The sequence below is a fragment of the Leopardus geoffroyi genome, chromosome B1 (assembly GCF_018350155.1).
Source record: "Leopardus geoffroyi isolate Oge1 chromosome B1, O.geoffroyi_Oge1_pat1.0, whole genome shotgun sequence".
Lineage (NCBI taxonomy): Eukaryota > Metazoa > Chordata > Mammalia > Carnivora > Felidae > Leopardus > Leopardus geoffroyi.
Window position 1 is genome coordinate 172,266,525 of NC_059327.1, and position 24,162 is coordinate 172,290,686.

General features: G+C 41.6%; 1 protein-coding gene across 3 annotated transcripts in view; it reads left to right on the top strand.

Annotated features, from left to right (window-relative positions):
- Positions 1–13,933, top strand: part of PDS5A (PDS5 cohesin associated factor A) — a 141,190-nt gene extending 127,257 nt beyond the window's left edge. For all 3 annotated transcript variants that reach the window (XM_045474986.1, XM_045474983.1, XM_045474984.1), the window contains exons 32-33: positions 5,308–5,660; positions 11,299–13,933. In XM_045474986.1, coding sequence (XP_045330942.1) covers positions 5,308–5,660; positions 11,299–11,302 — 357 coding nt within the window. In that variant the 3' untranslated portion in view covers positions 11,303–13,933. The remainder of the gene's footprint in view (positions 1–5,307; positions 5,661–11,298) is intronic.
- The last annotated feature ends 10,229 nt before the right edge of the window (positions 13,934–24,162 follow it).

Sequence of the window (24,162 nt, forward strand, 5' to 3'; positions counted from 1 at the left end):
GACACAGAATCAGAAGCAGGCTCCAGGCTCTGAGCCATCAGCACAGAGCCCAACGCGGGGCTCGAACTCACAGACTGTGAGATCATGCCCTGGGCTGAAGTCGGACGCTCAACCGACTGAGCCACCCAGGCGCCCCAGGGCACCTAATTTTCCTAACAGTTGTAGCAGGAGAGAAACATTGGTAGGAAAATCAGACCTGGCTCTGCCACTCACTAGCTGTGTGTTTACTTAGGCAGATTGCTTGACTTCTCTGGGCTTCCATTTAAACTGTAGAATTAAATTGATAACTTACCTCAGTAGGAATGGCATGGAAATACTATTGTTTCTTTTCCCACAGAATCATATTCTTGACACATTTACTTTTTATTGCCCACCATACACACATCACACACACACACACACACACACACACACACAGAGTATTCTTCAAATGTTTTAGGAATCCCTCTCAGGTACATAAAATACAGGGCTGTACAGTTATTCCACAATAACTGAACTATCCCACTCAAGCTGAATAGATGAGGATGCATTTTTAGATCAGTCACTATTCAACCTCTTCCTATTTATTATCAGAACTTCAGTTTTTCAGTAGATTCAGATAACAGGGAACCTCTCACTGTCAGAACTCTTGGAATTCAGAAGCCAACAGACTTAAGTATTTTGGGGTTCTTGTTAGAATTAAACAGTCTTGAGACTTACATGCAAAAGTGCATATTGCCACAGACATCCATTTAAACATACTTACCATGTGTATTAAGAGGTGGTATAGGAATAAATATTTATTTTTAAGTTTATTTATTTTTGAGAGAAGGAGAGAGGGCACAAGTGGGGAAGAGGCAGAGAGAGAGAGGGAGACAGAATCTGAAGCAGGCTCTGAGATGCCAGCGCAGAACCCGACACAGAGCTCGAACTCACGAACTGTGAGATCATGACCTGAGCTGAAGTTGAACACTTAAGCAGTGAATCACCCAGGTGCCCCAACATCAAATTCTGTGTAAGATACAAATTGATGTTATATGTCAATTATACTTTATAATGGAAAAAGATAGGGTTGCCTGGGTGGCTCAGTTGGTTAAATGTCCAACTTCCGCTCAGGTCATGATCTCATGGTTCACGGGTTCAAGCTCGCGTCAAGCTCTCTCTTGTCATCACAGAGCCCGCTTCAGATCCTCTGCCCCTCTCCCACTTGCATGGGCATGTGTGCTCTCAAAAATAAATGAATATTTAGGGGCGCCTGGGTGGCCTATCAGTTAAGCATCCAACTCTTGATTTCAGCTCAGTTTATGATCTCACAGTTCATGAGTTCAAGCCCCACATCAGGCTCCACACTGGCAGTGCAGAGCCTGCTTGGGATTGTCTCTCTCCCTTTCTCTGCCCCTTCTCTCTCTCTCTCTGTCTCTCTCTTTCTTTCTATCTCTCAAAATAAATCTTAAAAAAAAATTTTAATAAACATTTTTTAAAAATAGAAACAGTAAACAACATTTAAATTCTAATTTTTGAGAAGCCAAAACGTTACTTTCTAATTAATCTATGATGCTATATTGTTCCAAACCCTTATTTTAACTTTTTCACACTTCCAAAGAATGTTTTAACAAACTTGCTGTCACCTTGAACACACAAGGCTTGTATTTTGACAAAACTTAATCACCTACCAGTCAGATCTCCCATAAGTTGATGTTATTTCTTTCCAGGGGGTCTGAGTCAAAAGTCTTGTAGTCTCAAAAAACTATCTTGTTGGTATACTAAAAGAAGATAAAGATCTAAGAGAGTGTTTCTTGCTAACCCAATTTTTCAAAGAAATTAATGCATAAACCAATTTATTATGTATATAAAAATTATCCAGCAAACTATGCATGTCAACAAATCAGGACATTTTCTCCTGTTATTTACTCTGAGAGGCAAATCAAATTATAATATGAAAGATGAGTAAGGGAGGTAGTTAAAAGAAGCAAGACTCATCCCATGGATTCAGGCAGGCGATGCTGCCGGTATTCCTCTTTAGGAGTCTTCATTTTCTGTATACCTATGGCTGACCAATGGATTTCCTTTCATTTGCCTTTTATATGAGTTCTTTAGACATATGCACATAATGTTCATAAATATGTAAATACAGTGATGTAGAGAGTCATGTAGTTATGAGAGAGGGTACAGGATGGCAGAGAGAGGGGGAGATAGAGAATCCCAAGCAGGCTGTGCACCAGCAGCACAGAGCCCAGTGTGGCATTCAGACTCACAGACCGTGATATCATGACCTGAGCCAAAATCAAGAACCAGTCTCTTAACCAAATGAGCCACCAGGTGCCCCAAGTCGCGTACATGATTTTTAATGCAGTATTTGTTTCCTTTTAAATTTTTTTTTTTTTCAACGTTTATTTATTTTTTTGGGACAGAGAGAGACAGAGTATGAATAGGGGAGGGGCAGAGAGAGAGGGAGACACAGAATCGGAAACAGGCTCCAGGCTCTGAGCCATCAGCCCAGAGCCTGACGCGGGGCTCGAACCCACGGACCGCGAGATCGTGACCTGGCTGAAGTCGGACGCTTAACCGACTGCGCCACCCAGGCGCCCCATTTGTTTCCTTTTAAAAAGCCTAATCTTGGGGCGCCTGGGTGGCGCAGTCGGTTAAGCGTCCGACTTCAGCCAGGTCACGATCTCGCGGTCCGTGAGTTCGAGCCCCGCGTCGGGCTCTGGGCTGATGGCTCAGAGCCTGGAGCCTGTTTCCGATTCTGTGTCTCCCTCTCTCTCTCTGCCCCTCCCCCGTTCGTGCTCTGTCTCTCTCTGTCCCAAAAATAAATAAAAAAATGTTGAAAAAAAAAAATTAAAAAAAATAATAAAATAAATAAAAAGCCTAATCTTTGTTAATTTTTTTCTTGTCTTATCATTTTCATGTGTGTGTATATACATTAAATCTTTCCCCTTTTTTTGCCACTACAATGTTGCCTTAAATAGTAAATGTGCATTAAACATATACTGATAGTTTTATTTCTATGGGCTTAATTCCTAGCAGTGGGATTGCTGAGTCAAAGAGTAAAGTGTATTATAGATTAGATATTTCCATATTGCTTCCTTGAAAAAGTGGAACACTTGACATTGCTACCCAGCAGGGTGTTGACCCAACTCAACTTCTCATGCTGTAGTAGTTTTAACCTTGTTAGTATTCTTGCTCTCTTCCAGTCCAGTCACCATATAGCAGCCAATTTGATCTTTTTAAAATGTAATTTGAATTATGTTTGTCCTGTCTTGAAAGTCCTTCAGTGACTTTCATTAGCACTTAGAATGAAATCAAATTTCTGAACCTGTCCTGTAAGGCATTCATGATCTGGTCCATGCTTGCTTCTCCTACCTTGTCCCATACCACTCTCCCATCACTCCTTATGGTCCAAGTTCCTTATATCTTCCAAGCTCTTTCCCTCTTTTCTCTGTGTACAGTCCTTCACTTTTCACTTGATAAATGTCCTGCTTTGATACTGTTTTAAAAATATTCCTGGGGTGGGGTGCTTGGGTGGCCCAGTTGGTTAAGTGTCTGACTTTGTCTCAGGTTGTGATCTCATGGTTTGTGAGTTTGAGCCCTGCATCAGGCCCTCTGCTCTCAGCACAGATCTTGCTTCAAATCCTCTGCCCCTCTCTCTCTGCCTCTCCCTCACTCCCACTCTCTCTCTCTTTCAAAAATAAAAAATAAAATAAAATACATTTTAAAATGGGATTTTATTACTTTAACATTTTAGAGGATTTAATATATATATTTGGTAAACAAAAAAATTTTTTTTCAGAAAAAAGTAGGTTAATGATTGCAGCAAAAATGGCAAAAATTAGAATGTGTAAGTGGAGTGAGAAATTGAAGAACTTCATGGCACAGAACTACAGAAATTTGATGCATCATAAAGAAAATAGCATATTCGGGGCACCTGGGTGGCTCAGTCGGTTGAGCGTCCGGCTTCGGCTCAGGTCATGATCTCCGTCTGTGAGTTCGAGCCCCGCGTCGGGCTCTGTGCTGATAGCTCAGAGCCTGGAGCCTGCTTCAGATTCTGTGTCCCCCTCTCTCTCTGCCCCTCCCCCACTCATGCTCTGTCTCTCTCTGTCTCAGAAATAAATAAACATTAAAAAAAAATTAAAAAAAAGAAAATAACATATTCAATTATGAAAACATGCTCTCCTTTTTAAAAAGTGATAAATTTAGAATATACCATTGATTGGGGTACCTGGGTGGCTCAGTCAGTTAAGTGGCCGAATAGGGCTCAGGTCATGACTAGCAGTTTTTGAGTTCAGGCCCTGCCTTGGGCTCTCTACTCTCCATGCAGAGCCCGCTTTGAATCCTCTGTCTTCCTCTTTCTGTGCCCCTTCCTCCACTCATATTCTCTCTCTCTCTCTCCCTCCCTCCCCCTGTCCCCCTCTCCCCCCTCTCTCTCTCCCTCTCCCCCTCTCTCTCCCTCTCAAAAATAACATTAAAAGGGGGAGGGGCGCCTGAGTGGCTCAGTCAGCTCAAGTCTCAGGGTTCATGGGTTGGAGCCCCACATCCGGCTCCATGCTGAGAGCATGGAGCCAGCTTGGGATTCTTTTTCTCCCCCTCTCCCCCCCTCTCCCCCACTCAAATAAATAAACAAACAAACTTAAAAAAAAAACATACCAAGTTAAAAAGACCTTTTTGGGGCACCTGGGTGGCTTAGTTAAGTATCCGACTTCAGCTCAGGTCATGATCTCCTGGTCCGTGAGTTCGGACCCTGCATTGGGCTATATGCTGACAGCTCAGAGTCTGGACCCTGCTTCAGGTTCTGTGTCTCACACTCTCTCTACCCCTACCCGGCTCATGTTTGCACATGCGCGCGCGCTGTCTCTCTCTAATAAATGTTAAAAAGGAAAAAATTTTTTAAGAAGACCTTTTCCTTTAGAATGAGGGTGATAGCAAAACCAAGTAGATTTTCTCTGCTTTATATATACCATCTGTGCATATTATTTAATAAGCATTTATTGTGTACAGTATATGTGCCAAGTACCATGGTGGGCACTGCTCTCAGGCCCTGCCCTCAAGGAGTTTACATTCCTCAAGGGATATAAGCAATGGATTAGAAGCCTTGGAATTAAGAGTGGCTCAGTTGATGAAGTGTCCAACTCTTGATCTCAGCTCAGGTCTTGATCTCAGAGTGGTGAGTTTGGGCCCCACATTGGGCTTCACACTGGGTATGGAACTTACTTAAAAAAAAAAGCCATGGAATTCCAGCTCCTTTTGAGTATTTTCAAAATACTTCTTTCTAGTATAGATCATTGATATTTAAGGAACTTGTGTTTATAGAATTGTTTTGTGCTCTTTTAGGAAATTAATTCTGATCAGACTACCCAGGGCAACATCAGCAGTGACCGAGGAAAGAAAAGAACAGTAACCGCAGCTGGTGCAGAGAATATTCAACAAAAAACAGATGAGAAAGTAGATGAATCAGGACCACCTGCCCCTTCAAAACCCAGGAGAGGACGTCGACCGAAGTCTGAATCTCAGGGCAATGCAACCAAAAATGATGATATAAATAAACCTCTTGGCAAAGGAAGAAAGAGAGCTGCAGTCAGTCAGGAAAGCCCTGGGGGTCTGGAAGCAGGTAATGCCAAAGCACCCAAACTGCAAGACATAGCCAAAAAGGCAACACCAGCAGAGAGACAAATTGACTTACAAAGGTAATGTACACCATTCTTTCTGAACTTTGAGTTTAGACATTTTATTTTATTCTTAGTATGTGCCAATCACCCCCAAACACCTAGGCACTTGGGAATGAAAACTGCCCTTGGTTTTCCTGAGTAGGTTATAATGGCATTTGCTTTTACCTCATAACCTCCAGGATACCAATTTGAAGAGAGATCTCCTTTTTCCCTTTGGTTAATTTTTTAAAATTACTTTTGGGGCACCTGGGTGGCTCGGTCGGTTGGGCGGCCGACTTCGGCTCAGGTCATGATCTCGCGGTCCGTGAGTTCGAGCCCCGCATCAGGCTCTGTGCTGACAGCTCAGAGCCTGGAGCCTGTTTCAGATTCTGTGTCTCCCTCTCTCTCTGCCCCTCTCCTGCTGGCACTCTGTCTTTGTCTCAAAAATAAATGTTAAAAAAAAAAATTATTTTTATCTTTTTTTTTTTAATGTTTATTTTATTTTTGAGAGAGAGAGAGCATGTGCGTAGGGGGGAGGAAGAGGGGGTGGGAGACAGAAGATCCAAAGCAGGCTGCACACTGACAGCAGAGAGCTCGATGTGGCGCTTGAACCTACTAACCGTGAGATGACCTGAGCCGAAGTTGATGCTTTGTTTTTTTTTTATATAAGTTTATTTATTTTGAGAGAGAGAGAAACAGTGTGAGTGGGGGAGGGGTGGAGAGAGAGACAGAGACTCTCAAGCAGGCTCTCGCTGCTAGCACAGAGCCCGAGGCTGGGCTTGAACCCACAAAACCGTGAGATCGTGGCCTGGACCGAAATCAAGAGTCAGACACACCAGCGCTTTTTTTTTTTTTTTTTTTTTAATGTTTATTTATTTTGAGAGAGAGAATGTGTGGGCAGGGGTGGGAGGACTGGCAGAGAGAGAGGGAAAGAGGGAAAATCCCAAGTAGGCTCCATACCCAGCCAGATGCAGGGCTCAGTCTTATCACCGAGAGATCGTGACCTGAGCCAAAATCAAGAATTGGATGCTTAACGGACTAAGCCAACCAGGTACACCTGCTTTGATTAATTTTTAATTAGGATATCATGTTTTAATATTTCTTGTTAGCAAGGACAATATTAAGTTTTGCTTGGTATCCTTCACATAACTACATGGGCTTTACTTAATATAAAGGGCTGCCTTTTGGGTAAAAAAGTCTCAGAATGGAGAAGACAGAAGTCATGACACACAAACAGGTATTTCCTGCTCTTTAATTCCTCTTGTTACAATTAATTTTAATATAAGTCAACAACTTACCTTTTCCTTCACTTTCCACTGAAACAACCTCACTCTTACTGAAACAGCTGTTCATCTTTGCTCATTCTTGGGCTGGGACTTCAGCTTTTCTCCCCTGTAATGGTGGTGTTTCAGCTGGAATTCCAAAAGTTGGCTCCTTTCATATTTGGTGTCCTGTTAGAACTTAGCCCTACCCCCCTTCTTTTTGCCTTGTATACTGGTACCTAACTCAGCTCCCCTTGAATTAGACTGTAAGCTTCTTAATTCCTTCTAGGAAAGAAACAGTTTTGATCATCTCAGGATACCCTACCATCCTGCTTCAGCATTTTCATAAAGTACCGTATTGCCTGCAGCATGTGTGTTTACAAGTACATTTTTTAAGTTACCATTCATGAAATTTGAAGTTTGGAGCTGTTAAATTTTCCTATATTTTATCTGCCTCTAGATAGCATCTCATAGTAGCAGATCCAGGCCCAAACCTGATCTAAGTAATGAGTGTTTCTCCTACTCCTTTTTAGTTTTATGGACTAATAAATACAGTAATGAAAGATACTGGGGGCAAATTTAGCATTTTTCTCCTCAGATCTGCACCTTTGACCTAGAACATGTTTATAACCTCAGCCTCCTCTTTGTCATCAGTAAGACAGTATAATAATACGTTCTTCAAAGGACTGTCCTAAGAATTAAATAGATTAATAAGCATAAAGTACTTAGCAAAGTGCCTTTCATAGTGAGTAAATGCTCAGTAATTGTTGTAACCATTTTTAATTATTTAATTCTAGTTTCTCTGTCCCTTACTATACTTTTCAATCATACAAAAGTTGAACAGTTTCCCTCAAGATTGCCAAGAGTTTTCTGAAGGGTTTCTGAAATTCCGTTCTAGCTGTTCCATTACACTGTGATGTGATCATCACATCATTACATTACATCCATTATACTGTGTGTGATCATCACACAGGCCACTTGAGCCACCTGACTTACCTGTCATTAACTATTCTTTTGCCTTCTAACCAAAACATCCAGGTACATATTTAGTCCCTGAAAACACTGTCAGTAGCATCCAGACCTTATCTCTGATTAGGGCATTATAAAACCCATTGCTACACGTTTGCTGCACCATGTGTGCCCCAACATCATTAAACAAACCAACAAAAATGGCTTGTTTGCCAGAGACTGGTCTTGATTTAAAAATAGTATTGAGCCTTATTCAAAAACTAAAAATGTCTTGAGTGATAAAGCACCTTAGAAATCTCAAGTATGCTGGTTAGTAGGTCACAGGGGCATGTGTTAGCCAAAACACAGAGTTCTGTGATGATTCTGTATTCTCAGTGAAGTTAGATGGTTAAATTAGATGTTCATGATAACATTGTACTGTTAATTCAGTACAATAGATCAAGTATTTTGCACACATATTTCAGAAGCTTCTGATTGAACTGTTCACACTAAGCAAAATATCGAAGTGCATTCTGAAACATTCTCCCAAGCTTCCTTTTATCTTTTCCTAACCTAATACACAACTCTGTCCTTATATTCTGGCATTATGACTTAAGCTTGGAATCCTGATGTACTCTTCAGTGAAACCGAACTTACTCCAGAAACTAAAGTGCTCGGGGCGCCTGGGTGGCTCAGTTGGTTGGGCAACCGACTTCGGCTCAGGTCATGATCTCGCGGTCCGTGAGTTCGAGCCCTGCATCGGGCTCTGTGCTGACAGCTCGGAGCCTGGAGCCTGTTTCGGATTCTGTGTCTCCCTCTCTCTCTGACCTTCCCCTATTCATGCTCTGTCTCTCTCTGTCTCTAAAATGAATAAACGTTAAAAAAAATTAAAAGAAAAGAAACTAAAGTGCTCATGATGCCCTCTTGCACAGAATTGAATCCCTTATAGGCCCATCAGTATTGCTCCTGATACTTCTCATTTGTTCTTTTAACAGATACTTAAAAGTGATAAGCATCATGCTGGGTGTTGGCAATACAAATGTATCCAATATGGATAGGTTCTTGCCCTCAAAGAGTTTTTTTCCTTAGCTTGTCAACTCCAGAAGAGAACAGAAAACTTTCACGTTCAGTCTGTTGACTGACACAATAAAAAGTATAAGAGTTTGTTTGTTTTTTTTAGTTTACTACATAAAACAATGAAATTCCAACACGTGCTACAATGTGGGTGAACCTTGAGGACATTATGCTAAGTGAAATAAGCCAGACCCCAAAGGACAAATACTGTACGATTCCATTTATATGAGGTATCTAGAACCATCACATCCATAGAGACAAAAAGAGTGGTGGTTGCCAGGGAGGAGGAAGAGGGAGTAAGTAGGCATTAGTGTTCAGTGTACAGAGTTTCATTTGGGGAAGATGAAAACATTCTAGAAATGAAAGGCTGTGATCGTACAGCAGTGTGAATATACTTAATGCCATTGAACTGTGTACCTAAAGATGGTGAAAATGGTCAGGTCAAGTGTTAGGTCATAAAAATTTTACAATAAAAAAATTGCTATATAGGAATAATGATAGCTAACACTAAATAGTACTGATTATGAGCCAGGCTCATTTCTAAGCTCTTTGTTAACCTTTTAAATCTTTAGAACACCTCTATGTGGTAAGTACTATCATCATTCCTAGGTTACAAGGAGAGGAAACCCGGGCATAGAGGCTCCATGTAGCTTTTGGTGTCTTTGTTTATATAAATAATGGAGCCAGGATTAAACCCAGTGTCACTCCAGAGTTTGTAACTACCATGCTATATTGTACTTCTAAGGTAAAATTAAGTTTAGTTCTAAGGCATTACGTATACATACAAAACTTGTATAACAGAGTGCTTTAAAATACTTGTATATTGGAGCACCTGGGAGGCTGAGTCGTCAGTTAAGTGACTGACTCTTGATTTCAGCTCGGGTCATGATCCCAGGGTCATGGGATGGAGCCCCACATCAGGGCTCAGGGTGGGATTCATTCTCTCTCTCTCTCTCTCTCTCTCTCTCTCCCTCCCTCCCTCCCTCCCCCTCCCCACCCCCCCCAAAATAAAAATAATTTTTAAAAAATGTAAAAATCTGTGAGAGCAGGGGCTCCTGGATGGCTCAGTTGGTTAAGCATCCAACTCTTGATCTCAGCTCAAGTCTTGAGTTTGTGGGTTCAAGCCCCTTGTTAGACTCCACACTGGGCATAGAGCCTTACTTAGACTTTTTTTTATCTGTGAGAGCAGCCAGGAAGATACTGAAGACTCAGAGCTAGTACACGGAAGCTTCCTGAAGGTGCAGCAGGCAGCTTGTAGAGGATTCTTTGGTATCACATTATTAAGTTTGTATATTATAACAAATTAATAATCTCTAAGAATCAATCACTTAAGCGTTACCTTTATAAAACATATTTAGTGGAATATAAGTAAACAACTCACTTATCTTTCTCTTCCAAGTTTGGAATCATTGAGAAGGAGAAATAGTCTTAATCCTAATATGGCTGATTACAACATGGAAATCACAGGCCAGGTGGCTACTAATGTCTTGCCTCTAAATTGAACAACCACAAACCAACCAGAATGGCTCTTTTTGGAGGCAAAAAACAAATCTAGGAGAGGACAAGCCCAGCACGCTGAGCTCCTCCCACCTCACCGCCCCTCACCTATTAGATGGGTTTTTCCTCTGAAGGAGGAGTTAGGTGAGAGGAGAAGCTCTTGCTTCCAGATATCAGAATGTCTCTCCTTATTAGGGCAATAGGAGTGGTGGGGATTCAACTCCTCTCATCTCTTAACAGAATTAAGCTAAACCTTTCTCCTTGTTTTTTTAGTTATACTAAAATGTAAGTTCACCTAGTTCAAAAGTCAGAACTTCGCTGCTTATAAATTCATTTTGCCATAGTGTCCAGTAACTTTTCTTCTGTAATACCATTTTGAAATAATACTAATAACAAATTAGTTATTTCACTTTTTTTTAATGTTTATTTTAGAGAGAGAGAGAGAGCGAGTGCGAGCACAAGCAGGGGAGGGGCAGAGAGAGGGGAAGAGACAAAGAACCCCAAGGAGGCTCCGCACTGTCAGCACAGAGCCTAGCCTGGGGCTGGAACTCACAAACCACGAGGTGGTGACCTGAACTAAAGTTGGACGCTTAACCGACTGAGCCACCCAGGTGCCCCATGCAGTTATTTCAAATAAATAGCTCTTATTGTTTTATTATTGTAAGCAAATCCACCACTGAGTAGCAGCACCTAATGACTAAAAATGAAAATTTTTTCATTGGTATTTTGTGTTTATATAGTTTATAGAAAGATTTCTTAAAACAAGCCTCAAGTGAAACATGGAAAAAAAATTGAGATTTTTAGATAATAACTATACAAATGAAATAATTCTGGTTTGGCTTATTTTCCTGTTTACATCTTTTCTAACTTTGCTTTCTTCTACTCCCATCCCCAAGGTAAAAAGAAAACTCACTTGCAAAGGGAGAAAATGAAGGCCAAACAGAAGCAGACTCCAGCTTCTGCAAAAACTTGGATTCAAAATGTCCCTGAACAGAAAATGAAGTTAACTTCAGAACACACTTTCTGCCTTGAAAACTGAAACTATTACTTCCTTTTCACATGACCACAAGTCCTTTGATGGAAATGTACAGCAGAAACTCTTGAGAGAGAGGCTAAAAGCAACTCTATCCTACCCTCCCCTCAGACTTTTCTTAGGAGAAGTCAATAATTAAGCAAATTGCTTAACACTTGGTTCCAGTTCCTGCATATCTGGAGTTTAAAGGCATAATACACCATTAATTTCCATGCTGCAGTTTTTATTTTAAAGAAAGTAACAGGATGTCCTTACACTGACACTGAAAATTCATCAATTTTAGAGCCAGGAATTCCCGTGTTACACAAGAAAAAAAATAGAAGTCTACTGAATTAATTTTTTAGAAGAAAAGAAATCAGATTAAATATTTCTTTGTTTTTCCTTTTGGAAACTTTTATGTATAATTCTTTCTGCCTGCCTACTTTTCTGCAAAAATGAGATGTACAGATTTCAGTTCCCTGCTATGAAAAGTGATGTGGTGGCAATTTTATAAATGTTGCTTTCTGATTTTTATCAGAGTGAGAAAATAATTAAAATTATTATTGATTTCATATCACTTCATATTTTGATTTCCCCTCCATTTTAGTTTAATATAATTTGCAATAAATGTACATATTGTTGTTTGTTTCGTAAAGCATATCACTTTAAAATGGTTTTTACTCCTGTGATTATGTTGGAATATTTGGAATTTTAAAGGAGTAAAGACTGCCCAGCATTTGGTTTTATAATGTTTGTCACCAGATTTTTATTATTGATGTAAAGAAAAAGTCAATTTTTTAAAATAGTTGGACTTTGGCAGCTTTGTAAGGAAAGTTGGAAGTGTTCAGGATTGCTATCAATTTTCAGCATTGTGCTGTTGGGAAATAAGTATTTTGCTTTTGTCTGCCGGTCTGGGCTCAGTTTTTATGTTTATTTTAGAAGACGACTGTTGCATCAATATATTGTTTCTTGGCATATTGTTCAGCATAGGTAGTGTGTGCACTCTTTGTGTACACATCATCATATTTAAGTTTTTGCATAAAATAAATGCTTCTAGATGTCATACGGTAGTCTTTTTTAATCTTTTTATCATATTGTGAGTTTCTTTTTATGTGAAAGGGCTAAAGTCATAAAGAAACAACATGTTACAGTCAACTCTCCATTATCTATATGAAAGTGACTATGCCTCAGGTTTTGAATTTTGCAGTCATAATTTAAAATAACGAAGGCAAGTATACTACAAGAGCTAACTCAGGAGGAATTTGAAATTTGTCCTTTCTCACACGCAGAGTTGTAGCTGCCCCCCATTCTGTACTTTAGGCTCTTTCCCGGAGCCCTAACTGAATGTGTTCATTTGGTTTCCTTGCACATTCCTAGTGAGGGTTAGAGGACATTAAACGACATTTGCATTAGAACTTGGTCTTGATAGCCTCTGAGGGATGTGCAACAGTGTCAAAAAAAGAATGATTATGTTAAATGTGAGATTTGCTGGTAATGTCACATGATCTCCTAGATAATCAAGAGTTGGCTGTATATTGACCCAGTGAAAGATGGGTCATTCTTTCAAATATGCATGTACACACATTTAGGTATCGGATGATGGTTAGGGAACAATGGATACAAGTGATAGAAAACAGTATCTTTTAAAAGGGCAGGAAAAGCCCTCTCTTCCTTATTGCCTCTTCATAACCCTTTAGAAGGAAAGTATAAAATACTGCCTCCAACATGCTGAATATCTATGCATAAGCATCAGAGAAGTCCCTCAAGGAAACAGTGGACATGTATATTTAGTAAGATTTTAAAGTGCTCTTAGCATCAGACAACTTGATTCTTAAGGCCACCAATCATCACCAATAAAAAGCACACTGGTAGGGACCTTCTTTCTCCTTTTGATTACTCAGCATCACAGCCGACTAGATTATCTAGTGTTACTTCATATTTAACATAATGTAGCAGAACCATCTGCATCTGTTTGTGGCTGCTTAGATTTTTGCAGGAGAGGAGTTAGCTAAAAGGATCTGATCCACAGGTGTATGTAAATGCCCCCCCCCCCCCCAATTTCATAATGTGATGCAAGTGTCTGGCACTAAGGGAAGGGAGAATAGGATGATAAGGTTCAGATGCTAGGGGAGGGACATATAAGGGACATTTGTCAGTTTTCCTTTGAAAAAGGAAAGAGTTAAATCCCTTAGGAATTTGATATTCACATCTCAGAGAAACACAACACAAAGTGCAGACTTATATTTGAGAATTAATGTTAACCCTTTGTGTCTAGTTTGAAGCTTCTTGTATTTGTCTAAAACTACAAGCCAGAATTTTGTATCTCCTTTGATAAAAAGTGTGTATAATGTAAAGTAGTTTTGCATATTCTTGTGCTGCACATGGGCTGAATTTTTAAAAAATTTTTTTAAAGACTTGAAGCAGAACCTTGTAATTTGTGTAAATGATGAGTGTAAAATCCTACCATAAAATGCTAAAAATATGCATTGTTTCAAATAAAACCAAGAAATGCAGCATTATATAGTAGTGTGGAACCCTGAATATTCATGTACCCCCTGGTATGTCACAAGCTGATAAAATATCTTTGCATATTTTCTGTTTGGATTCTGGAGTCTGCATACCCTTATAAGAAATCGAATGTAATCATAACGAAATCAAATCAAACCTCCTGGCTACATACTCTGATCTGACCTACAGTGACTGAGGGAGAACATAATAGATGATAAATTCTGATAGACATTTGGGAAACTTTAGAAGTTGCTTTTTAACTTTTAAAAGTGGCCTTCCATTTATACTATGATACATCTATTGCAAATTTTGGACATGCACATTTAGTTTAAGGACTACTTGAGAACAAGCAGATTACATTAATGTATCTGGAATAAAATGCCTGGTTCTGTATTTTACTCTCAGTGAGATTATCATTCTACACTTTGATATTTGCATTGTCAAGACCTTTCTGCCAGCACCATTCATACGGATAAACTGTAGAAACTACTGGAGACCAACAAGTCTCTTAACAGCCTGACAATAGGCTTTGCTGCCTGCCTCATAATGATGGCATTGCTCACATGAAGTTAAAAGTTGGCTATAAACCAGCAACAGTGTAGATCAACGGAAGCAAGTGTGCATAATCACACACCTCCTCAGCCTAGAAACCAGAGTTCTACATTTTTACTTCCATATCAGTAATAAACCTTTATTTCATGTCTTATTTGAAAGGCCAACAGGAACGTGTACAAGGTCTCATTTCTAAGGAATCTGGGCCAGGCTGGTGATTGGGATTTCTATTTGGGGGTATTTCTCAAATAACACTTACCAATATTGATTGTCAACTTAGAGCATTTTCCTTTTTGTTCTCTAGTGACTCCTAGGAAAGACCATGCATTCTAAATAAGAGCCATTCCTTTTAGAAAACAGCACTGTATCCATTCTCCTGGGAGAAGCTTGGAAAACAATCAGTAGGGTCATTTATACATGTAAGGAGTAAGGTCCAAGTCTGGAAGCCAGTAAGAAAATTAAAGGATAAGTGGTAGCGATTTTCCTCATTATAGGTATTTGTTTAATCTGTCCAGACTAGGCACAATGCCAGAGACTGACATTAAAAACACTAAGTTGGGGGCCTTAGAAGGACTAGCAGTATAAAGCAAATAGCACAACACAGGCAGATATGACTGCTTCAGGTCATTGGACTTCAGAGCCCTGATAGATGCTGTAGAAGCAGAAAATCTCTACCTTTTCAATAGAAGTGTAATTCTGAGAAGTATTAGGAGACGTAGGTTCCTAAAAAAGTGGGCAAAGCAAACCTCGGCCTCAGGATGAGCTGGATCTGATGCAGGGGTGGCTCTCCACGTTGAGAACCTCCTGGGCAGATGTGATCTTAAGGGAGGACAAACCCACCACTGGGGAAGGACCAGAAAGAAGCCTGCTATTTCAGCAGTGCAAACACACCTTGAGCACTTGCCATGAGTGAATCATTACTCCATCTGCAAACTCTGGAAGACCTGGCCCCAGTCCCCAAACTTGCTCACCCACTGTCCTGAATGCACTCCCTTCCCAAGCAAATTTGAGTGTGCTGGCAATTCCTGTGCCTTCTTTGCACAAACTATGTATACAAAGCTCTTTCCAAGAACTGAATTCTGGTGGAGACCCAAGCATGTCCCCTTGAAGCACCCCTTTTAGTTTTGATCTCAGCCTTTTTTAGAAAAGACTCACCCTGGTAGCCATACACCCCCCCCCCCCCCATCCCAAAAAAGTTCCTGTGACCATTTTCCTCAAAAAGGTTTGGCAATTTTGCCATCTGGTTTCACCTGGCTTACAATGGAGTATACCCTTCAAGAGAAAGGTCAGCCTCAAAACACAAGAGGACCCTGCCCTTTTGCAACCTACCTCAGACTAAGAACTGAAAGGCAAAAGGCTGTACCCCTAGAACTACCTTACTTGTAACCATTTTACACAGGCTTATTTTTTTTAATTTACTTATTTATTTTGAGAGAGACAGCACAAGGGCAGGGGGAGGGGCAGAGAGAATCCAAGCAGGCTCCGCACTGTCAGCACAGAGACAGACACAGAGCTCCAACTCATGAACCCACAAGATCACGACCTGAGCCAAACCAAGAGTCAGATGCTTAACCAACTGTGCCACAAGACGCCCCATTTTAAATGTCACATGTAGAACAGGTCCAGGAGGTAAGTAAGGGTTTGCATTTATTGACCATCTGGCATTGGCAGCTTGGTCTGCCCATGGAATCATAATTATGAACAGCAGGGCCCCTTTTTAGAAACCATAGCTCACTGGGATCAAAACTAGGCAGATCCCATTGCTTTCTCTGTCTCCAAAAATACAACTAGAATCTTGTACTGATCACAAGGCATCCACCATGCCCTAGTAGTCAAGCAGGTCCCAGTCTCCAAGGCTGAGTCAGAGGAAAACTTTTTTTTTTTATTTTTTTTAATGTTTATTTATTTTTGAAGGAGAGAGAGACAGAGTGTGAGTGGGGGAGGGGCAGAGAAAGAGGGAGACACAGAATCTGAAGCAGGCTCCAGGCTCTGAGCTGTCAGCACAGAGCCCGACATGGCTCGAACTCAAGAACTGCGAGATCATGACCTGAGCTGAAGTCGGATGTTCAACTGACTGAGCCATCCAGGTGCCCCCAGAGGGAAACTTTTTAACAAAGATTTTATAAACCAAATATTACATCATCTCTACTCTCTTGCTGATTGCACCTTTTCGTGACAATGACAACATAAATGGCTTTAACAAAGTGTTTGTTGTCCAAAGACCTGATCTTCACTGATGCATTTCTTACTGATAATTTTGGCATTTTGTTTTGAGAGTGACAACTACCTAAATATTACAGTCCAATGGAAGGATGAAGGAATTACAAATATCCATAACAATGAGTGGAGACAGGAAGAAAGCCATTGTGTAAACATGGCCTTTACGGCCATTTGGCTTTGAGGAGAATAGGGTTCTGAATGTGGGAAGGAAGAGATTAGAAGGATTTCTGCCTGAGTTCACTTCCATTTTAATATCCCTGCTTATGATTAATATTTTTCAGCAATAATAGTTGAGCAAAGAGGCTCAGAAAGGGCTGCCATTGCAACTAGAATCTTTGCCCCTTAGGAAAGCTGAATCATGAGAGCATGGATTGCTGAGAGGCAAAGAAAACATGCTCTGTAAGTTCAGGCAGGAACCCTACAAGGCTTGGGTTGAGTACCTCACAAGAGCAACAAGGTAGCAACAAAGTGGTGATGGAAATGTGCCTTAAAGTAATGCAGGGGGTGGGGGGCCAGGGTGGCTCAGTCCATTAAGCATCAGACTCTTTAAATATTTTTTTTTAATGTTTATTTATTTTTAAGAGAGAGAGAGAGATAGAGCATAAGTGGGGGAGAGGCAGAGAGAGAGGAAGACATGATCTGAAGCAGGCTTCAAGCTCTGAGCTGTCAGCACAGAACCTGACATGGGACTCAAACTCACGAACCGTGAGATCATGACCTGAGCCAAAGTCTGACGCTTAACGGACTGAGCCACCCAGGTGCCCCAAGCATTAAGACTCTTGATTTTGGCTCAGCATGATCTCATGGTTCTTGAGTTCGAGCCCTGCATTGGCTCTGCACTGACAACACAAAGCCTGCTTGGGATTCTCTCTCCCTCTCTCTGGCCCTCCCCAGCTTGTACACATGCACACACTCTCATAAATAAATTTTAAGAAAAAAAATAATAATAATGCAGGGACACCTGGGTGGCTCAGTGGATCAAGCATCTGACTCGATCTCAGCTCAGGTCTTGATCTCAGTGTCGTGAGTTCAAGCCCTGTGTTGGTCTCCTGGGCTCTGTGCTGAGCATGAAGCCTACTTAAAAAAAAATGCAGAGGTAAGGAAGGCAAACCTGGCTCTGCTGGAGAATGGGGTTCCTCAGAAGTATTACCACCTCTCCTAGATACTCAGAAGGGCAAGTGCTCCAAGGGAAGCCCAGTCAAGGAACTCTAGAGGCTATGAAGGGGACTTGTACTGTAGGATCTCAGCCTGGCACACATGCCTTCTTTTGTGTTGGAACTGGTTGTGTAGAGGAAACCAGAATGTTTTCCTAGTTAGGAAAGCACCACTGAAATGCTTCTCATTTTCCTCATTTTCTTTCCTTCCTGAGGCAAGGATAAGTTAGGTTTCTTGAAAATGGCCACTAAGCACTTTTCCTACCCTAACCATCAGATCAGAGACTGCTGGTCCTTGATTGCCTAGTCTCACCTGGCTCTGTTTTACCTATAAAGAAAATGAGGCACAGAAGAAATTTGTTCTAACGAAGATATAGTCCCCTATCCCACACTCAAAGCTAATGAAAATAACTTTTATCAAATCTTAGCCACTGTAGGGGCACCTGGGTGGCTCAGTTGGTTGAGCATCCAACTTTTTTTTTTATGTTTATTTCTTTTTTGAGAGTAGGGAAGGAGCAGAGAGAGAGAGAGGGAGTCACAGAATCTGAAGCAGGCTCAGCCATCGCCAAGGCATCCAAGTCATCAGCACAGATGCCCGACATGGGGCTCAAACTCACAAACTGCGAGATCATGACCTGAGCCAAAGTCGGACACTTAACCGACTGAGCCACCCAGGCGCCCCAAGCATCTGACTCTTAATTTCAGCTCTGGTCTTCATCTCATGGTTCATGGGATCAAGCCCTGTGTCAGGCTCTGCGCTGACAGTGCAGAGCCTGCTTGGGAGTCTATCTTTCTCTGTCTCTCTCTGCCCCTCACCCGCTGTCTCCCTCAAAAAAAAATAAACCTAAAAAAAAAAAAAAAGCTTAGGGTGCCTGGGTGGTTCAGTTGGTTGAGCATCCATCCAACTCTGGCTCAGGTCATAATCTTATGGTTAGTGAGTTCAGGCCCCACATCAGGCTAGCTGCTGTCAGAGCACAGCCTGCTTGGGATCCTCTGTTCCCCACTCTCTGCCCCTCCCCCACTTATGCTCTCTCTCAAAAATAAACATTTAAGAAAAAAAAAGGTTAGCACTGTACATATACCGGTATATTTAATCTTCATAATAAGCCCATAAATCATCTACTATGTTCATCTCTATTTTACACATGCCATTGAAGCTCAGAGAACTTAAACAATAAGCCCAAGTCTCCTCAGCAAGAATGGGGCAGTTTAAAACCAGGAGTTTGGGCGCCTGGGTGGCTCAGTCGGTTAAATGTCTGACTCGGTTTCGGCCCAGGTCACGATCTCATGGTTCCTGAATTCTTCGTGAGTTCAAGCCCCATGTAGGGCTCTACGTGCTGACAGTGCAGAGCCTGGCTGGGATTCTCTCTCTCCCCCTCTCTCTGCCCCTCCCTCACCTGTGCACATTCTCTCACTCTCAAATTAAATTTTTAAAAAAGTAACAAAAAATTAAGGTATAAAAAAATAAAATCAGGAGTTTAAACCCAAACAGTCTGACTACATAACTCAGTGACTTGTTTTTTAAAGTAAACCCTGTGCTCAATGTGGGGCTTGAACTTACGACCCCTAGATCAAGAGTTGCATGCTCTGCCACCTGATCCAGCCAGGTGCCCCTCAGTGCTTCTGGCTTAGGCTTTTCCACCAGATTACTGAGAGGCCGACAGTGGCTCTGAAACTTGATGGTGACTGAAATATGGGCAAGAAAGGAAACAGATAATGAATATAAAACAGTGGGGAGAAATTGAGATGAGACTACCTATTGGATTCCATTGCCTCCATGTACATCTTCAGCAAACAATATCATGCATAAATGAAGATAAACATGACTCCATCAGCTGGTGAATGGATAAACAAAATTTGATCTATACATGTATATCAAATATATAAACAAAATGTATATATACAATGGACTACTAAGAAATAAAAAAGAAGAAAATACTAATCATGCTACAACATAGATGAATCCCAGAAACAATATGCTAAGTGAAAAAAGCCAGACACAAAGAACTACATATCATATGCTTCCATTTATATGAAATATCCAGAGAAGGCAAATCTATAGACACAGAAAACAGAATAGTAGTTGCCTGAGGCTAGGGCTAAGAGCTAGAGCAACAAATAACTGTAAATGTGCCCATGGGATTTTATCAGAGTGATGGAAATGTACTAAAACTGGATTATAGTGAGGGTTGCACAACTCAATAAATTTACTAAAAACCACTGAATTATATATTTAAGATAATTTATACCTCAATAAAGTTTAAGAAAAATGAGACATGGGCATCTGGCTAGCTCAGTCAGCATGTGACTCTTGATCTCGGAGTCATGAGTTTGAGCCCCATATTGGGTGTAGAGGTCACTTAAAAGAAAAAAAAAAAAAGATGAGACATCTTCCAAAAAGTATTTAACTATGCAAAACAATGCAGTATCTACTTAAGTACCAGACTGTAAAATCCACATCATGTCAAAAACACCATTATTAAAAAACAAAACACACCACAACTAATAATAATTGAATTTACAGGCAAAGCGCTCTTCCCATCAGTGAGCTCCACTCATCACAGGGTTACTGGCTGGAGTCAGTCTGGTTCTCAGCTAGGCAGATCTGGAAACCACTTTCTCCATCATGGCCATGGCCACAGGTGACCTTATTAACCAAGGACACAAAAGACTGTGTAAACCAGAGCCCAACACATTCATCATGACTGGTCAGTTCCTTCTGAGTTTCTGTCCTTATGAAATATCAGAGAACTCACTTGTGCATGCTCTGTCCACACATGGAGGAAAGGCCACCTAAGGACACAGTGAGAAGATCCAGGAAGAGAGGCCTCACTAGAAAATGGATCTGCTAGTAGAAGACCATCCAAGGGGTGTGCCTGGGTGGCTCAGTCAGTTAAGCATCTGCCTTTGGATCAGGTCATGATCTCATGGTTCGCAAGTTCGAACCCCGCATCGGTGTCTCTGCTAACAGCAAGGAGCTTGCTTTGGATCCTCTCTCCCCTTCTCTCTCTCTCCCCTTCCCCTGGTCCTGTTCTCTGTCTCTCTCAAAAAATAAACATTTAAAAAAGAAAGAAAGAAAAGAAAAGAAAGCCCTAAGGGATGGCTTCCTTGGTGATCGTGACCTCTCCCCCACAGTAGGAGCCTCTACCAGTCTGGTTCCAGGATGGTTTTCTGCCCCTTCCCCATGGAACAGGGATTTCTTTTTCTTTCCCCAACCTTATCTGATCTTCACCTATACACTGAGGTAGACAGTTGTTTTCCTTCCCCAGTAGCTACAAGTTTTGTTACAGAAGAAGAGTCCAGGGCTTGGTTTCTTTTGCACAGCAATAGCTACTCACCTTCCTAGGCCTGCACTACCAAGAAAGGTTTGTCTCTGGGCTCCACCTGTGCCCAGTAGTCCTTGTGAGTGTTAATGAATGACCATGTAGAAGCACCTGAGTAGATGAAAACTCCCCTTGTGCCTGAGGCACTTCTGTTTAGATTTCAGGCCATTTGGTTACTTCAATTCTCTGATGGGTTCAAGAAAATTTATGACTTTGTAGATTATCTAGCTTTTTCTTTCTTTTTTTTTTTTTTAATGTTTATTATATGAAGAATTTATTAGATTTTTTTATTTTAGAGAGAGAGAGTTGCAAGCAGCGGAGAAGGGCAGAGGGGGAGAGAGAATCTTAAGCAGGCTCCACACTCAGCCCAGAGGCCAACACAGGGCTCAATTCCATGACCCTGGGCCCATTACCTGAGCTGAAATCAAGAGTTGGGATGCTTAACTGACTGAGCCACCCAGGTGCCCCTGGCTTTTTCGTGTTAGGGTGGTAAACACCCTCTTTAAGGCTTTCTTCACATTCTAGGCAGAAGACAGAAGCTCCTAGATTCAAAATAATCAGATAAACTGATAAGCCTCATTTACTTCAGCTTTGTCATTCTTTATGAAAATTTGGGGAGTTTGTGTGTTTGAATTTTTCTCTACTGAAATTGCCAGAATCAATCCTGAAAAGCAAAAACACTGACAGTATTGCAATTTCTGGAATATACTGTGACATGGGACTTTCTGAAATTTTGACACACATTAACTTTAAACTTTCTATTTAAGACTTTCCAGGGCGCCTGGGTGGCTCAGTCGGTTCAGCGTCTGACTTCAGCTCAGGTCATGATCTCGCGGTCCGTGAGTTCGAGCCCCACGTCAGGCTCTGTGCTGACAGCTCAGAGCCTGGAGCCTGTTTCAGATTCTGCGTATCCCTCTCTCTTTAACCCTCTCGCGTTCGTGCTCTCTGTCTCAAAAATAAATAAACGTTTAAAAAATTATATTTAAGACTTTTCCTACAATTTGTTGATCTCTTTGCAATACTTTTCAAAAATTAAAATAGTGTTCTTCACTTAACTAGTGAGTGAGAATAAATGACAAATCTGGGGAGAGCCACTTTTTGAACATAAAAAATTGTGACAGTATCATTAATAAATTTGAAGGACTTAATGCTCAAAAAACAGAAATTTAGGGGCACCTGGGTGGCTCAGTTGGTTAAGCGTCTGACTTCAGCTCAGGTCATGAACTCTGTTCCTGAATTCAAGCCCCATGTCAGGCTCTGTGCTGACAGCTTGGAACCTGGAGCCTGTTTTAAATTTGGTGTTTCCCTCTCTCTCTCTGCCCCTCCCTCACTTGCACTCTCTCTCAGAAATAAACATTAAAAAAAAAAAATTGAGAGAGAACTTCAGAGAAAATGGCAGAGTAGGAGGCTCCTCAGCTCACCTTGTTCCACAGATACACCTAGATAACACCCACGTCAGTGTAAATAACCCAGAAAATGAACTGAAGATGGGCAGAACACATTCAGCACAGCTAAATGTAAAGAGGCCACATCAAAGAGAGTAGGAAGGGTGGAAACACAGTTTCCAAATGGGCCCACAGGACTATGTGTGGGAGGGAGGGACTCTGGGAAGATGGAGGGGGAGAGGAGCAGACCCACATCAGCCACCCCCAGGCATGAGAAACCAGCACTGTAAAGACAAAACCCTGTAACATTCGTCTTCGAAAAACCTAGGGGCCTAACTGCATGAGTGCTTACAAGCAGTAGGGCTTAACACCTGGAATTTTATTTTTTTTAAGTTTATTTATTTGAGAGAGAGACAGAGAGAGACAGAGAGAGAGAGGAGAGAAAGAATCCCAAACAGGCTCCCCACCATCAGCACAGAGCCCCATGTGGGGCACGATCTCACAAGAAGTGACATCATGACCTGAGCTGAAATCAAGAGTCAGGACCAAGTGTCCCAACACCTAGAATTTTAAAATCACTGGTTTAGGCTCTGGGAGGGGCGCCTCTGTCGCTTAGTTGGTTAAGCATCAGACTTCTGTTCAAGTCACAATCTCATGGCTCCTGACTTTGAGCCCCAAGTTGGGCTCTGTGCTGACAGCTCAGAGCCTGGAGCCTGCTTCAGATTCTGTCTCCGTCTCACTCTGCCCCCTCCTCTGCTCATGCTCTTTCTCTCTCTCAAAAATAAACATTAAAAAAATTTTTTTTAATTAAAAAAATCATTGGTTTGGCTCTGGGAGAGACAGGAGGGTGACAGGAAACTGAGTCCCCATCCTTAAAGAGACAACATAACAAACACCCTCACTGAGATACAGCATACAAGCTGCAGTTTGAAAAACTCCCGCAGTATATGAGAAGATTTATTTATTAATCTCATAGCAAGTGCTAGAGGGGCAGGGATCTTTGGGAGACTCCTCCAAGAACAAAACAGCTGGCAGGTGCCATTTCCCTCTCACACCTCCCAGCCTAGATACATGGACGCTAGCACATGTACCTAGCACAGCACATTCTCCACCTAGCTTGTTAACAGTGCATCCTACCTTATGTTCTCCTGTGGACATGTCCCCTCCATCCCAGCCTGGGCACTTTTCCCAGGCAGCTGCAAGCTCTCTTCCACAGCAGACCAATGAGGACCTTGCAGGCACCATGCACCCTGCCTCCACGTTCCCCTAACAATCTGCCCCCAAAACATGCCCTTAGCAGGAATCCATCCAAAGTGGTGCCACAAGCCTAGCAATGTGTAAGTAGCCTCAAGAGTGGTCACGACCACTCCAAAGTGACTCCCTCCCCAAGGAGAAGGGAAGATAACCACTCACACCAGTCAGACTGTGGCTGTAGCAGTGGCTGGGGGGCAAACACCTGGTCTGACTGCATGCCTTACCCACCAACTGGAGCTTCTCAGGGGACAACAGAGGAGGGAGCCCTGTAGTTTAGTGCTACCAAAGCTTGGCAAATGCCTGGTCTGACTCAACTCAAGCCCACTAACAACAGAGGGACCAAAACTTGCCC